Source organism: Dasypus novemcinctus, chromosome 4, assembly GCF_030445035.2.
Source record: "Dasypus novemcinctus isolate mDasNov1 chromosome 4, mDasNov1.1.hap2, whole genome shotgun sequence".
Taxonomy (NCBI): Eukaryota; Metazoa; Chordata; class Mammalia; order Cingulata; family Dasypodidae; genus Dasypus; species Dasypus novemcinctus.
The window spans coordinates 154,032,590-154,049,427 of record NC_080676.1 but is presented as its reverse complement, the minus strand read 5'-3'; the positions used below and the strand labels follow the sequence as shown (position 1 = coordinate 154,049,427).

The window sequence follows — 16,838 nt, the reverse complement described above, 5'->3', positions numbered from 1 at the left end:
TTAATTGAATGGAGGCCATTAAAAGGTCAGTTCTGAGTATGAGCTGTGATACACTTTTTGTTTACTATGCAGTCAACACCAATGACATGAAAATCATGGTCAATAAAATTCTTTGTAATCCTTTGGGAGGTGTACTGGTATTTTCATGTAGTGATAGCGGAGACCTGAACTTTGATGGTTAGCCTAATGTGCTCTACTCTGAATGTTTCCTGGTGAAAATACCACCTGTAATAATAAAAGAAAACAAAGTTAAAAGGTGTACCAAAGAACAGTATTCAGTTTGCAGCATTATGCAGTTAACTTAAAGAATGTATATGGGCGGCAGACTTGGCCCAGTGGTTAGGGCGTCCGTCTACCACATGGGAGGTCCGCAATTCAAACCCCAGGCCTCCTTGACCCTTGTGGAGCTGGCCCATGTGCAGTGCTGATGCGCCGCAAGGAGTGCCCTGCCACACAGGTGTCCCACGCGCAAGGAGTGCGCACCGTAAGGAGCTGCCCAGCGCTAAAGAAAATGCAGCCTGCCCAGGAATGGTGCCACACACACACAAAAAAACACAGATTCCCGTGCTGCTGACAACAAGTGGACAAAGAAGAAGATGCAGCATATAGACACAGAGAACAGACAACCGGGGTGAGGGGGGCGGGAGAGAGAAATAAATAAATCTTTATAAAAAAAATGTATATGCATGAAGCGGATTTGTTTGTTTTCCCTTGACAGACATCTCGATCAGTGATCACACTACCCTTGCTCAGTTCTGCAAAGATGAGAAAATTGAATTGGTAGTTGTTGGACCAGAGGCACCTCTGGCTGCTGGTAAAGTTCATTTTTGTTTGATTTTTCTCCCCAAACATCAGTAATTTCATGAATGAAAAATGAATTTGCAACTGTGGCAATCATGTGTTCTCTTGATCTCCTGAATTTTACCACTTTTGGGATAATGTCACATGTTTGCAAGGTAGAAAAAATAAACTGGTCTCAATCCTCAATCTCATTTTATTCTGTTCATTCTGATGTCCATTTGATAATCCATTATTTGGGCTGAACAAATAACTGCTGGATTTGAATCATATTAGTGATATTTTTTATACTCAATAGACAACATGAAAAATTTAGCTAGCCTCTGCCTCCAATCATCTGCTTTGTCTAGCCAAGCCTTGAAATAAAGATTTAATCTAACCCTAATTTATCTTCAGTATGAAAAGCCACAGAGGAGCTGGTTCACTTCAGGCTACTTGTTTTCATCAACAGGAATTGTTGAGAACCTGACAGCTGCAGGAGTGCGATGCTTTGGCCCCACATCAAAAGCAGCTCAGTTAGAGTCCAGCAAAAGATTTGCCAAAGAGTTTATGGACCGACATGGAATCCCAACTGCAAAATGGAGAGCTTTCACCAAACCTGAGGAAGCCTGCACCTTCATCATGAGGTAGATGGCAAACTACTTATGGAAGGCAGTTGTTTCATTATGGTATTTAAATGTATAGGTCACTTTTATATTCAATATGTAACGTTAGGTACTTCTGTAAGTAAGTCAGAAATTTATAGTAAGATAATTATGGAAAAAAAGAAATTCACAATAAATATCAGGAAGGCTGCCTTTTTCCAATACCAAAGTAAAACGGGTTTTTATGCCGATAGAATTTATATGATCTTATGGCCTTGCAGAAAGATGAATTTTTCTATTTATTACTGAGTAATTACTACCAGGAGGGGGAAAGCCTATGGTTCTGCATTTGTGGATTCTTCTATTCAGAGCCAAATTGCCAAACATAGTGGTATGTTACAACAAAAGGATATTGAATTGTATTTTTTTTAGGAGGTACTAGAGATCGAATCTGGGACCTCATACGTGGGAAGCAGGTATTCAACCGCTTGAGCTACATCTACTCCCCAGAATACTGATTTTTGTTAGAGTGAGGAATCATCCCTTGGTCTTGTGCCATAACCACTCCAAATCTAAATCTTAAAATTAAGTTATAACTTACAGCTCAGTGTTATATAGAAACACTGAGCAATTAATGAGTATTGATAGACACCTGCTTTTGTCTTTTTTTTTTTTTAAACCCTTCTCCCTTCTACTTCGTATATTTTCCTTTCAGTTGGGTCTACAGACTGATTATTTAATAGTAGTCAGATACCTTGGGTAAGTAACAATCTTCCAGATCACCAGTCTCACCTCACTCAACAGAAGAAATAATGGTTTCACATGTGTATTTCCAGAAATGTTCCTGCTCCCTGTCTACATGTTTAGGTTGTCTTGTATAGCCGCTTCTTCTGTGTGAAAGGAAGTATGATTAACTACCTTGGATCTTGAAGATTTTCCCATATCCAGTATAAATATCTACTTTATCCTTATAAAGATTTTTGTTCGTAATATAGAAAATGTCTATGTAATGTCAAAATGAAAACTGAAGATTCTGTATACTCTATGATCACAACTGTAAAGAAATGTATAGGGGAAAAAAACCCTAGTGGAAAGTCCATTAAAATGATACTGGTATTATAATAAAGTAATTTTTGTCCTTTCTACTTTTCAGTTGTTGCTATAGCCTATGATTACAAAATCCCAGCACATTTTAAAACTGGGTTGTAAAGGTTTACTGGGTGCTAAAGATCAGTCTTTCTTCACAGTGCAGACTTTCCTGCTTTGGTTGTAAAAGCCAGTGGTCTTGCAGCTGGGAAAGGGGTGATTGTTGCAGAGAACAAAGAGGAGGCCTGCAAAGCTGTACAGGAGGTCATGCAGGTAGGTGATGCTTCAGAAACAGTTTAGTCTTCTCTTCACACTGGATAAATACTCTGAAGTTTGCAAAATGTTCCTAGAGATAGTGAAAACATATCTAACAAATGCACAGGTAAGTTGTTTTTTGTAATACTCAATGTTATAATCCGTTTCTATAAAAGTACATATCCACACTGATAGCTAAATCATGACTCCATCTTTTGAATAAATTCTAGCATCCCTTGTTGTCTACTGAAAGGACAGAAAATCTTGAGACTATAGGGTATATAAATAAACACCCAAATCAACCATGAGGACATTTGTCCTCTGTGTCCCACGTCTAAGAGAAGTGAAACAGTGGGTTAATTTAGACTCTGCTTTTATTGTTTACCTTGGTTGTTGTTTTCCCCTTTTACAGAAATTACCTTCATAGGCATGCTTTATTATAGTTATTATATGCAAACAAATGTACCTAATTATTATAATCAGAAATACTGATTATTTCTGAAATAGTACTGAAAATATCTGTTTTTCCTTTATTTGAAACTTGGAGGCTAAATACTCAGGAATTATTAGTAATGTCAAATTTCATTTGTACCAATGTTAGCTTTATACTGTCAAAATAAAAATAAAAAACATTCATATGTTCTTAAGTAAATATTAAAATCTTACCAAAAAAAAAAAAATCTTACAAATTCACCAAGGTGTTTTTTCTTTTTTTTGTAACTTACAATTAGGATAAAGCTTTTGGAACAGCTGGAGAAACAGTTGTCATTGAAGAGCTTCTTGAAGGAGAAGAGGTGTCTGTACGTATACTCATCTTTTTGGCTTTTATAAAAAAGCTGTGGTATCTGACCTATAAGCCCCCAAAAGACTTGATTTACTCGTTTTATCTAAAAACATAAACCCCAGGAACTATAAAGGAATTTGTATGTATTCAGTATTTGAGGTGCTGATGAAAAAAAGAACTTTGTGCTTTTTTTAATTATCCTCAATGTACCAGTGGAGCACATTGACTTATATCACACTTTATTAAGGTTCTGGGTTAGTTCAATCATTTGTGTTTTTTCTTTCATGTACGGTTTATTATACAACAAGTAGTGGAATAAAATCACCTATAAAAAGTTTTGATGCAAGGAAGCTTAAAAGGAGAAAGACTGAAATATTTTCAGAGTAGCATGGGTTTCCCATAATCTAGCTCAAAAGTTAGAGATCCTTCAGAAGTTGAGTATGTAAGATCTGATTCTTGATGCCTGGACCTTAGGGTTATTTATGTTTCACTCATTTCACTTCAAAAAAGAAAAGTGTGGGAAGCAAATGTGGCTCAAGTGGTGCCTACCATATGGGAGGACCCAGTTCTATCCCTGGGGCCTCCTGGTGAAAAAGAAGAAGAGAAGGCATGCCTGCACTGCGAGCCAGTGCCCATGCAAGTGAGTCACAGCAAGATGATGATGCAACAAAGAAGAGATAAAGGGGAAAGTCAAGGTGAAGCGCAGCAGAAACCAGGAACTGAGGTGGCACAATTGACAGGGAACCTATCTCCACATCAGAAGTTCCCAGGATGGAATCCTGGTGAATCCTAGAGGAGAAAGATAAGAAGAAAAGACAAAAAGAAATAAATACAGTGAAGCGAATTTGGCTCAACTGATAGAGCATCCGCCTACCATATAGGAGGTTCAGGGTTCAAACCCAGGGTTCTGACCCATGTGTGGAGCTGGCCCATGCGCAGTGCTGATGTGCGCAAGGAGTGCCGTGCCACGCAGGGGTGTCCCTCACGTAGGGGAGCCCCATGTGCAAGGAGTGCGCCCCGCAAGGAGAACCACCGCGTGTGAATAAAGCGCAGTCTGCCCAGGAATGGCACTGCACACCCAGAGAGCTGACACAGCAAGATAACGCAACAGAAAGAGACACAGATTCCCAGTGACACTGACAAGAATGCAAGCAGACACAGAACACACAGTGAATGGACACAGAGAGCAGACAATGGGGGTGGATAAGGGGAGAGAAATAATCTTTTTTTTAAAAAAAGAAATACAGAGATCACACAGCAAATGGACACAGATAGCAAAAACAGCAGGGCAGGGGAGGGGGAGAGAAAGAAAAATATCCTTTAAAAAAAAAAGTTTTCTTCTAGGAAGAGGTACGGTCTATATAATTGACCATATTAAATTAATTTTTTACTTTTTTAACATTTAACTTCAGTGGATTATTTGGTTTTCTCCATAGTGTCTGTGTTTCACCGACGGAAGGACTGTGGCCCCCATGCCCCCAGCACAGGACCATAAGCGACTGCTGGAGGGAGATCACGGCCCCAACACAGGCGGGATGGGGGCCTATTGTCCAGCCCCTCAGGTACCACCCAGAGGTGCATCTGAAGCTCAGTAGTAATTGTTTGGTCTTCTCAAAGAGCTCTAAGACGTGCATTTCTTTCTGACTTTTTTCCCATAAATTATATGAGTAATCAGCATTTGGTTTTTCTCTTAAAAGTATCTCTTCTGGTCGCATTTTGTGGGGAATCATCATGGTGGTTAGTGACCAGGTCTCTAAAACTATCCTTTTCTGCCTTTGAAAAGTTAAGCTAAGCCAGTCTAAAGTATAGTATAGTTTGAACAGATCCTCCCAACCCCTCTTCCCTACATCCTGTTTTTAACCCATGGCAACTTATTGCAGTCTGGAATGATCTTTTATTCATATTTGGATACCCCGGACCTAGTACATAAGTGCTTAATAAATACTGTGTATGTGAGAGAGAGAGGGGTGAAAAACGAGTCAAATCATAATTTGCTCTTCTGGTCTTTCTATTTCATAATGAATAGAGTAATTATGTTTCCTAACAATTTCTGGGCAGTTTATATGAAAAATATGCATTGTTTGCGTGTACTATAAATAGGTTAGCACTTCGGAAACATACCCATTCTTTTCAGTGATGATAGTCATAATAGTTTATGCTGATAATATAGTGTCTTTTAGGTGTTTTTCTTGATTAACAACAACCAAATTGGATTTTTTTAAAGTATTGAAACTACCTTTTGGTGATAGTGATTTAAATACGAGAACTCTTCCTAGGTTCTAATTCTGACAATTAAATTTATAAAATCAAAAATTTATAAATTTTAGTATATATGTTTAAGAAATATGCCTAGATTGTACTGATAAGATACAGAGAAGGTTCGGGGTGGCAGACTTTTCATTTTTTAAGGGTGTACCCATCTGAAGATCTTAGGTTTAGTAATAGGAGGTGGTTTAACAGTCAACCCAGTCCTAAAGTGACTGGCACTGATCTTTTGGTTGACAGTAAACACATAATCCAACCTCTGCTTGTAATAATTTACCAGATCTGGAAGTAATTACTTGAGAAATTAAAATGTAATGGGAGTTTGGCAGGGTATGGGGGTGGGGGCACTGGAGGTAAAGAATTTGGGCACACTTGCTAGCTTTGTGTCCTTAAATAGGGCATATATTTTGCCTCTCACAGTCAAATTCTTATTTTTAAAAAGCTAAAATAATTCATCCATAGGGTCATTGTGAGGATTATAAACGTTTATCGATTTGTAGGGCTTAACCCATCTCAGGTCATAAGTGTATGAGAGTTCCTATCTTCCCCCTCTCATTGTCCCATAGGATACTGCTTAAAAGATGATTTTTTAAAAATACAAATTATGTAAGTATTTCTCTATATTCCCTAGGTTTCTAAGGATATGTTACTAAAAGTTAAAACCAACATTCTTCAGAGGACAGTGGACAGCATGCAGCAGGAATGTATTCCATACACAGGTAAATACATGGTATTAATATGGACAGTGTTTATAGGAACTCTACACCTTAGCCAAACTACTACTTTTCCATGTTTTCTTTTTTACACCACTGTTTAATTGACCACTGTTTGAACATTTATCATTATTCCAGAACTTTTGAGTATTCGTGGTTTATAATCTAGACTTCATAGTACCAATACAATGTCTTCATTATAAATTTCCTTTTTTTTTTTTTTTTTCTTTTTTAATAAAGGTGTTCTGTATGCTGGTATAATGCTGACCAAGGATGGCCCAAAAGTTCTGGAGTTTAATTGCCGTTTTGGTGATCCAGAGTGCCAAGTGGGTAACAATAATTAAAGATAGGACAATATTACTTTATAAGAGATGTGTGCGTGTTTGTTTCTTTCTTAATTTAAAATTTTCAAAAACTTACAAATACTCTATACCCACCTTGTTTTTTTTAAAACAAATCAATTTTATTGATACATATTAATAAAGCATACAATAAGTGGTATTTGGCATAATCACATAGTTGTGCATTTATCACTTCAGTCATTATTAGAACATTTTCGTTTTTACTTTTTGGAGTAATGAAATTGTTCTATAATTTTTTGTGGTGATAAATGCACAACATTTGATCATACTAAAACCCATTGATTATGCACTTTGGATAGATTGTATGGTATGTGAATATATTTCAATAAAACTGCTTAAAATAGCCAGAAATAGCAGCTATGCACAGCAGGGAAAGCATAAAGAGATTAAGAGGTGATGAATTTGTTTTGTTTTTTGTTTTTTATTATTATTGGAATAATGAAAATCCCCACCTTGTTTTTAATCTCAATGTAACAGACTTGAAATAATTACTTTTGAGAAATATGTAAGTTCTTTTAGTATCCCAGTGAATGAAATGTCTAAGGAAAACAAGTTTATTTCAATTGCTCTGTTGATTATATTTTTCCAGGTAATCCTCCCACTTCTTAAAAGTGATCTTTATGAAGTAATTCAGTCTACTTTAGATGGCCTGCTCTGCACGTCTCTGCCCGTTTGGTTTGAAAACTGTGCTGCCATAACTATTGTCATGGCAAGTAAAGGTTATCCTGGAAACTACGCCAAGGGTGTGGAGATAACAGGTCAATATCAGGGAACCAAAGGTTGAATTACAGTGTGACGAATGACCAGTGCCACAGTAGCCTCCCTGCCATGCTAATGCTCTGCTCCCTTTAAAAGTGTGAAGCCATCAGAAATCTTATAGGGGTTCTTAACAAAACCACATTTCTTATTGGGATATGTGTGTTCAAATATCCAAAATTATTGTTTTTAAAGAATTGCCTTCCTTTTCCCTTCCTGCACAAGGAAGATGTAGACCCTGTTTCCACACTGTCACTAAGCGTAACCTTTCTCTTCAGCCTTCCAAAACCCAGGGAATAATAGGGATAGATAAGAGTCAAGGAAACTTTAGTATAAATTATATCAATAATATTGAAGCACTATCTCTGAATGATCCCATTCAGTCTGAATGATAGACTATTACAACCTTGTGTATTTTTAGAAGCAGAATCTTGAGTGTTCACATTCAGTTTGAATAATAGAGTGATAACAGTCCTGTGTTTTGACTTACCCAGTTTTGCATTTGAATAGAAAAAAATCCAAACTGTTTAAAAAGTTTTCTTTTTGCTTTCTCTTTACAAGAGGTAACATTTAATTAAATGTTGAATTAAACAGTTTTTTTAAATGCCAATTAAGTTTCAATGCCTTAAGCCTTTTTGACTCCCTGAAAACCCAAATAGTTGGACTCCATTATAGAAGTACTATCTCTGAATGATCACATTGAATCTGAATGATTTGAATGATATAATCTTGTGTATTTTGACTTAACAAGTTTTGCATTTGAATGGAAAAAATCCAAACTTTCAAAAATATTCTTTTCCCTTTCTCTTTCCAAGAAGTGACATTTACTTAAATGATATTAAATTGAATAATTTTTTTTAAATGCCAAGTAAGTTTCAATGCCTTAAGCCTAAGGACAGACTTTTTGACCTATCAGGCTAAAGTTTGGCTTTCCCCAAAACCCAAATAGGGTGTTTGACTCCACTTACTGTCTTGCAGTAATTCAGAAGAAAATGAAGCCTGGGATTTTAGGCTGAGCCAACACTTAATTTAAATTCGTCTTAAAATTTTGTGGTTACTGTATTAGGGAAAGGATTACCGAAGAGTTGTTTTGCGTTGCACTGTCTCTATTATTTAAGAAAGAGAGGGAAAGAGAGAAAGGGAAGGGGGGAGGAAGGGAAAGAGGGAAACATTATTTGGATGGCTAAAGTCTCAAACTTTCCAGGTCCTAGCTTCTTTTTCATTCCTCATTGAAACAGTAGTTTTAATGAGACTTATACATGGTTTTCAGAATGTATTTATGGCCCAAAGGCAGAATGGATTTAGGAGAAAGGACCTATTTAATATTATATTACATTAATTCCTGCCTGATAGAATTGTTGCAAAGATTCATTTAAATGATATAAAGAACTAAAGATAAAACCTTCCTGAAATTATAAACCATATCACAAGAATAAAATATTGTTATTATTTCAAGTAATAGGCCATTTGTGCTCTGCTATAGGGTTTCCTGAGGCTCGCGCTTTAGGACTGGAAGTGTTCCAAGCAGGTACTGCCCTGAAAGATGGCAAAGTTGTGACCAGCGGGGGTAGAGTCCTTACAGTTACAGCCATCCGGGAAAATCTCCCATCAGCGCTTGAAGAGGCCAAGAAAGGACTAGCTGCTATAAAGTTTGAGGGAGCCATTTATAGGAAGGACATTGGTCATCGTGCCATAGCTTTCCTGCAGCAGTCCAGGTAAAATTCTCTGACCAAGGTGATTAGAGCTGGTTTCAAAACTGTGCAAATGACTGCAGGAAAGTCCATCTGTATTCTTTTCTCTCTGTGAAACTGATCTTGTCCAGGTGTATATTTAAGACTGAACCAAAACTAGTTACAGCAATGTTCAAATTCAGTGGAAAAAACATCACAGTAGCTCTGTATTTGAAAAATTTAGCAAAATCACAGTTGAAGGTCAGAATTTTTTCCTTGAGTTATCATGTCTTTGATGTATTTACATCATAATTCCTGGTCATCTAACTTTTGTAATGTAATTTGAGTATATTGTAAATTTTTGCAGTTTCTCGTTTTATCACTGCGTTTATGTCAATTACTAGAATGCGTGTTTTTTCCCTTATTGATACATTGGCATGTACAATATTCCCTTGTGAAAATGAATAAACTATTAATTGTAAATGTGGGTGTTTTGGTTTCTTAAGTATATATCACATTTAATACTCTAGGACATCTAAGGGTAATGAATATATTTTAGGAAAAATTGAGAAATGTCCAGCAACTTGATGTTACTGAGAGGCAAATTTTTAAACACTGGAGTTGTATTAGAATCAAGAATACTACAACATATTAAAAGTTTGTTTTCATTTAAAAGTGACTAGATTTCATTGCAGTGACCTGTTCAAGGGACTGCAATCTTCATGCTAGTCTGAATTCTTTAATTATAGATGAAGAAAATTAGAGGGCACAGTGCCAATTGTTACCAAGAAAAAAGATGTTTAAACAAGTAGGATATCGTTTCCTACCTAAGAGTGACTCCAGGCTGCTAATTTTATTGGGGTTAACTGTCAAAACTCTCAGCTTTAGTTGTACTCTGGCAGCTTGTTTCAAATAAAACATCTCATGTTTCTTCATGTATCACTGCATCCCAGTAGGCCAAAGTTCTCATCTTTGCACAGCAAAAATTCACAGCACCATTCATGCACTTGATCTCTAAATATACCACTCCAGCACATTGGCCCCAGGCTATGTAAAACAGAATGAGGCACTGAAAATCATTGCCTGGTCTTGGTTTTTGTTGTTGGGGTTTTTTTCATATATTTTGATCTTATTTCTTACTATCATTCAGCTCTAAGGAAATTGGTTAAATTACGTATCATTGCAGTAAGAACTCAGTTTTGATAATTGAGGGATTTGTTTTTATGGTTCTCATAACTAACTGGCACTTGGTTGCCTTGGTTTTGGCACTTCTTTATAACCAAATGTAAATTAAACAGATTGTGGCAAAATGTCAGCTTATTTAGATGTCTTGAGAAGCACTTCTGGAAGAAATAGTTGATTAAGTTAGAGCACTGGTTCTCAATGGAAGCAGAGCAATAGGATCAACTGGGGATATTTTTTTAAACATTTCAATACCCAGGGTCTCCCCTAGACCAGTTAAATCAGAATCTCAGTGGTTAGAGCCCAGGCATTGACTTTAAAATTTGAAGCACCTTGAGGGATTTCAAAATAACTTTGTGACGTTATCTGCATTAAGAAAAAAGGTTTCCCTGGCATTTTGGTGATGTCTTAGTTTTCTTTTAATCCTTTAGGGGCCTGACTTACAAGGAATCTGGGGTAGATATTGCTGCTGGAAATATGCTGGTCCAGAAAATTAAGCCTTTAGCAAAAGCTACCTCCAGACCAGGTAAGTCAAATCCTCTACTTTCCTAATTCATTAAATTTTTCAAACATTTTTTTAATTGACTGGGGCTTTAATTCTTTTCCTCTCCAATAGGCTGTGAAGTTGACCTTGGAGGTTTTGCTGGTCTTTTTGATTTGAAAGCAGCTGGTTTCAAAGATCCTCTTCTAGCCTCAGGAACAGATGGCGTTGGAACTAAACTGAAGGTAATTAGACACCTTTATGAATAAAGGCCTTTTGGGAAATATAAGAGGAAATTTACTGTATAAAAATATATATTTTTTCCTTCTTGACATAAATGAGCTGTAAAGAAAAACCATACCAAATAACTGTAAAATGTCTCCACATTTCTGACAACACAAAATTGTCGAGGCTCTGTCCGAATGTAAAGATATTTTAGGGGATACAAAGGGGTATTTTTAGAGGCAAGTATCATGTTAGAATTTAGTGTTCTTTTGTATTTAGATATTATGGGCTGCTAGTCAAAAGTTTATGATCTTTGTAAGCCTCCACTGATAAAGTGACATGATGTAATTTGGAGCTTGTTCTTTTATGTGGGTGTTTGTTATATTTTCTAAAGGTTGCCCAGCTGTGCAATAAACATGATACCATTGGTCAAGATTTGGTTGCAATGTGTGTAAATGATATTCTGGCACAAGGAGCTGAGCCCCTCTTCTTCCTCGATTACTTTTCATGTGGAAAACTTGACCTCAATACAACTGAAGCTGTTGTTGCTGGTATCGCTAAAGCTTGTGGCAAAGCTGGTTGTGCTCTCCTTGGTATGATCATCCATTTCAATCACATGTCCTTAATACATTTTTGCCATATGTATAGACATGATCAGTACTAATGCAATTAGCAAGCGAGACCATGTATCATAAGATTAGGCAAATAAAGTAAATTCTACCTACAGAAAACTTAGACTCCAGTGCCTTCACACCTCTAAGCAAGTGTTTGTTCCCCAAACCCATACTCCTAAACTGTCAAGCAGGCCTCCTCTTTTCTCTCTCCCATCTTTGGCTACCTTTTCCATCCCCATGTTTCTTGACAGCCCCCTCAACAGCCAGGCCTAGGGGTTATTTAGTCCTTACTGGTTCTGCAGCAGAGACAAATGGATTCCTAGAATTCCAAATAATAATCTAAGCCATATTCTCCTACAGAAGTAACAAGAATAGAATATACCCAGGAATTATAAAAGTAATGCTTAAATATATATGAGGATTTTGAGCAAAATGAATTTGTAAGTTGGCCAAGGAATTAAATTACCTCTTTATATTACTGTTTCTGTGGACAAGTCTATCACAAAAGTCAAAATTTGCCTTTCCAACTACCTTATAGAATATAGTTTCTAATTCGGAGTTTGCCTGCCTCTGTTTTCTGTCTTTACATGATGCGATTATAAAGTGCCCTGTGGTAAGCTTTTTAGAACAAGGCATTTGGAATTGGGTAGGCCTGTTGATTTCTCTAAGCCTATACTATCATCTGGAAAAGTGATTGTAAAGATCAAATACAAAATACTTCTAAAAACTAAAGTGCTGTAGAAATGATGTTATATTCAACTGAACACTCACTCCTTGAATGTACTGGTGTTTGAACTCTATTCACATGCTTGCAGAGATATTATTTATCTCACCCTTTGTGGAAATTAGTGCTGAATCCTCTGAAATGCTGAGTTGAAACTTCTAATAGTGGATATTTGCAGAATAGAGCCATGTATTTAATTGTTCACTTTTCTAGTAGCTGGTGTCACTATTTCCCTAAGCACGTTCATAAATATTATATGATTTCTTTGCTCTTGTCTTACCTCCTACTAGGAGGTGAAACTGCTGAAATGGCCGACATGTATCTACCTGGAGAGTATGACATTGCTGGCTTTGCTGTCGGTGCCATGGAGCGAGATCAGAAACTTCCTTACCTAGAAAGAATCACTGAAGGGGATGCAGTGGTTGGAATAGCTTCATCTGGTATCCATAGCAATGGATTTAGCCTTGTGAGAAAAATTGTGGCGAGATCATCCCTCAAGTACTGCTCTCCAGCCCCTGATGGTTGTGGTGACCAGACTTTAGGTAAACTCACTCTCAGTTAAACTCTCCTGCTTGGAAATGTCTGAGCAACAGTTTAGTGGGGCTGGGCTGTCCTTTAAAGCTAGAAAGAGATACTTATTTTATGATTTTGCTGCTTGGACATTACAAGCCTTCTCCATTCAGAATTGGTTTATAGACTTTGGTTGTATTTCTGTAGGTTAAGTATTTGTCTTCTCTCTCCATTGTACAGGGGAATTACTTCTAACTCCAACCAGAATCTACAGCGAGACGCTGTTACCTGTCCTGCGTTCAGGACACGTCAAGGCCTTTGCCCATATTACTGGAGGAGGATTGCTAGAAAACATCCCCAGAGTCCTTCCTCCGAAATTTGGGGTAGATTTAGGTAAGTTGACTTAAAGGAACTTTTGTTCAGGAAACTGTAAGGGAAAAAAATAGATTATAGGAGAATATTCCATAGGTGTTAGTATACGTATCATATGCAGAACTTTTTTTGTTCTTACTATACCACCCTACCTTTCACAGATGTGCAAGAATAAATCTTTTTTTTTTTTTAAGATCTATTTATTTATTTATTTATTTATTTATTTATTTCTCTCCCCTTCCCCCCTACCCCGGTTGTCTGTTCTTTGTGTCTATTTGCTGCGTATTCTTTGTCCGCTTCTGTTGTTGTCAGCGGCACAGGAATCTGTGTTTCTTTTTGGTTGCGTCATCTTGTTGTGTCAGCTCTCCGTGTGCGTGGCACCATTCCTGGGCAGGCTGCACTTTCTTTCATGCTGGGTGGCTCTCCTTACGGGGCGCACTCCTTGCGTGTGGGGCTCCCCTACGCGGGGGACACCCCTGTGTGGCACGGCACTCCTTGCGCGCATCAGCACTGCGCACGGGCCAGCTCCACATAGGTCAGGGAGGCCCAGGGTTTGAACCTCAGACCTCCCATGTGGTAGACAGACGCCCTAACCACTGGGCCAAGTCCGCCACCAAGAATAAATCTTATTGATAACCTCCAGGGCAACTATTAGGTTGGTGCAAAATGAATTGCAGTATTGGACTGAATTTTAAATCATTATAACTAGGTTCAAACATCTTTATTAATCAAAATAGGAGCCATTACAATCAACACATTTTTGCCAATAAGAAATAAGTTTGTTTATTCCTGTAGTGTAACAATCGTACTTTGGGATTTGACGAACTCTTTGAAAGCATTTTCTACATCCTGTTGGTTGTGGAAGCATTTTCCCTGCAAAAAGTTGTCAAGATGCTTGAAGAAGCGGTAGTCAGTTGTCAAGAGGTTAGGTGAATACGGCAGATGAGGCAAAACTTCATAGCCCAATTCATTCAACTTTTGACACATTGGTTGTGCAACATGTGATAGGATGTTTTCATGGTGAAGAATTGGGCCCTTTCTGTTGACCAATGCCAGCTGCAGGCATTGCAGTTTTCGGTGCATCTCATCGATTTATTGAGCATACTTCTCAGATATAATGTTTTCACCAGGATTTGGAAAGCTGTAGTGGACAGATTGGCAGCAGACCACCAAACCATTACCATGACTTTTTTTTGGTGCAAGTTTGACTTTGGGAAGTGCTTTGGATCTTCTTCTCAGTCCAGCTGCTGAGCTGGTCATCACTGGTTGTTGTATAAAATACACTTTCCATCATACATCACAATCCAATCAAGAAATGGTTCATTGTTGTATAGAACAAGAGAAGGCAACACTTCAAAATGATTTTTTTGATTTTCAGTCAGCTCATGAGACACTCACTTACCAAGCTCTTTCACATTTCCAATTTGCTTCATTCTCATCGGCACCAGGAATCTGTGTCTCTTTTGTTGCATCATCTTGCTGTGTCAGCTCTTTGTGTCTGCAGTGCCACTCCTGGGCAGGCTGCACTTTTTTCACGTGGGACAGCTCTCCTTGCAGGGCACACTCCTTGGCATGGGGCTCCCCTGGATGGGAAGACACCCCTGCGTGGCATGGCACTCCTTGCGTGTGGCAGCACTGCTCATGGGCCAGCTCACCATGTGGGCCAGGAGGCCCTGGGTTTAAACCCTGGACCTCCTGTATGGTAGGCAGACGCTCTACCAGTTGACCACATCCACTTCCCTTTCCAATTTGCTTCAAAAGCCAAATGATCGTAGAATGGTCAACATTGATTTCTTCAGCAACTTCTCGTGTAGTCAGAAGATTAGTTTCAATGATGGCTCTCGATTGGTCCTTGTCAACTTTGTCAACTTCCAATGGCCAGCCACTACACTCCTCATATTCGAGGTTCTCGTCTCCTTTGCAAAGCCTCTTGAACCACCCCCACACTATATATTCGTTAGCAGTTCCTGGGCCAATGTATTGTTGATGTTGAGAGTTGTCTCCACTGCTTTACAACCCATTTTAAACTCAGATTAGAAAATCCCTCAAATTTTTGTCTAGCATCATTTCTATAGTCTAAAATAAATATAAAATAAACAGCAAGTAATAAGTCATTAGCAAAAAACAAAGTGAGAAATGCACATTAAAATGATGTATAACATAACCACATTTGTGTAAGAATATGCCAATATTGAACAGCAAATTTTCAACAGTGCAAAACCGCAGTTACTTTTGCACCAACCTAATATAATGTTTCCCCCTTTCCCTGAGAATTCTTAATCATTGGGATTTCCTCAAGGAAAAAGTAAAGGGCTAACCCTTTTTTCACCATGTTTGTAAGTTATAAAATCCTTCGTGTAATTGACTTCTATGAAGATGAAGCACCATAAACAGATCCTTCAAGGGGGTTGGTAACCTCATGCTCTGTCATGATAGAAACCTACACGCATGCAGCAGGGAAATGATAGCTATTAAACAGTCCATGCAGGAGCTAAAGCGGACCTGCACCAAGATATCCAGAGGGGAGACAGATTCAAGAATCATCTCATGTTTAGAAGTAAGTGACAAATAGAAAGAACTCCATGTGTCTAGCAAAGCAGGTGTGTCATTGGCCATGTCTGTATCAGAAGAAGAGTAGGTTCAGACTAGGAAGTAGGACTATAGTTCTTTAAATCTTCAAATGTTTATTCAATTTCTGTGAGCAAAAATTGAGATCAGGCTCAAGAAGTTGGGTGTTCGTATTTAAGTGGAGGGGACTGAAAGGGTGTTCCTTGGAGTTCTGTCAACCTTAAGGGTTGGCAGAGGGTAAACCCAGTTAAAGTAAAACCCAAGAAAGTTCTTAAAGATGACACTGATCAGCACTGACAGGTGCAGCACTGACATCTAGGATGAGTGCCAGAAAGTGGCCTGTATATCTGAGAGCTCAAAAAGCAGCCACCCAGTTACTGTGGGGTGCGTAATTGACAGAGATGTAGGATAGGCAAGAACCATCTATCAGAGTTAGCTAATGTACATTGGATTGGGGGAGAAGAATGAAGCAGTTAACGTAAAATAATTCTTTTCCCAGTGAAGTCATTCAGGGTTATAGTGAAGTGAGCAGATCTGGAGGGGTGCTTGAGGTGAGGACTAACAAGCGGCGCTGAAAGCACAGGTGGCGTTGAAACTGGTTGTGTGATTTTTTTTTCTCCCAGAGTAAGAGCATATGTAGCCTTGAGACAGGGAAAGAATAAATGGATTGACTGGGTTGATCCAGTTGGGCTCGGCAGGTAGAAGAGGTCATTCTTGGGGAGAAGAAGTTGTAGGTACAGATGAATAGATTTAATGGGCTAACCCTAGGGTCAGTATTGCAACTGGTTGAGAATCTCAAGAGTCAGAAATAGGTTGTGTAGAAATAAAGAATTAGGCCAGGTAAACTGAGAGAGTAGTTAAAAGGGATCTTAATATAGGCAGGAACCAG

At 38.2% G+C, this 16,838-nt stretch overlaps 1 protein-coding gene across 5 annotated transcripts in view; it reads left to right on the top strand.

The window, feature by feature from the left end:
- GART (phosphoribosylglycinamide formyltransferase, phosphoribosylglycinamide synthetase, phosphoribosylaminoimidazole synthetase) overlaps window positions 1-16,838 on the top strand; it is a 30,532-nt gene that overhangs the window by 5,642 nt on the left and 8,052 nt on the right. For all 5 annotated transcript variants that reach the window (XM_058296186.2, XM_058296189.2, XM_004474450.5 and 2 more), the window contains 14 exons: window positions 719-814; window positions 1,250-1,424; window positions 2,630-2,741; window positions 3,455-3,523; window positions 4,944-5,069; window positions 6,404-6,491; window positions 6,726-6,811; window positions 7,437-7,605; window positions 9,087-9,318; window positions 10,887-10,981; window positions 11,072-11,181; window positions 11,556-11,754; window positions 12,790-13,041; window positions 13,250-13,402. In XM_058296186.2, coding sequence (XP_058152169.1) covers window positions 719-814; window positions 1,250-1,424; window positions 2,630-2,741; window positions 3,455-3,523; window positions 4,944-5,069; window positions 6,404-6,491; window positions 6,726-6,811; window positions 7,437-7,605; window positions 9,087-9,318; window positions 10,887-10,981; window positions 11,072-11,181; window positions 11,556-11,754; window positions 12,790-13,041; window positions 13,250-13,402 — 1,962 coding nt within the window. The remainder of the gene's footprint in view (window positions 1-718; window positions 815-1,249; window positions 1,425-2,629; window positions 2,742-3,454; window positions 3,524-4,943; window positions 5,070-6,403; window positions 6,492-6,725; window positions 6,812-7,436; window positions 7,606-9,086; window positions 9,319-10,886; window positions 10,982-11,071; window positions 11,182-11,555; window positions 11,755-12,789; window positions 13,042-13,249; window positions 13,403-16,838) is intronic.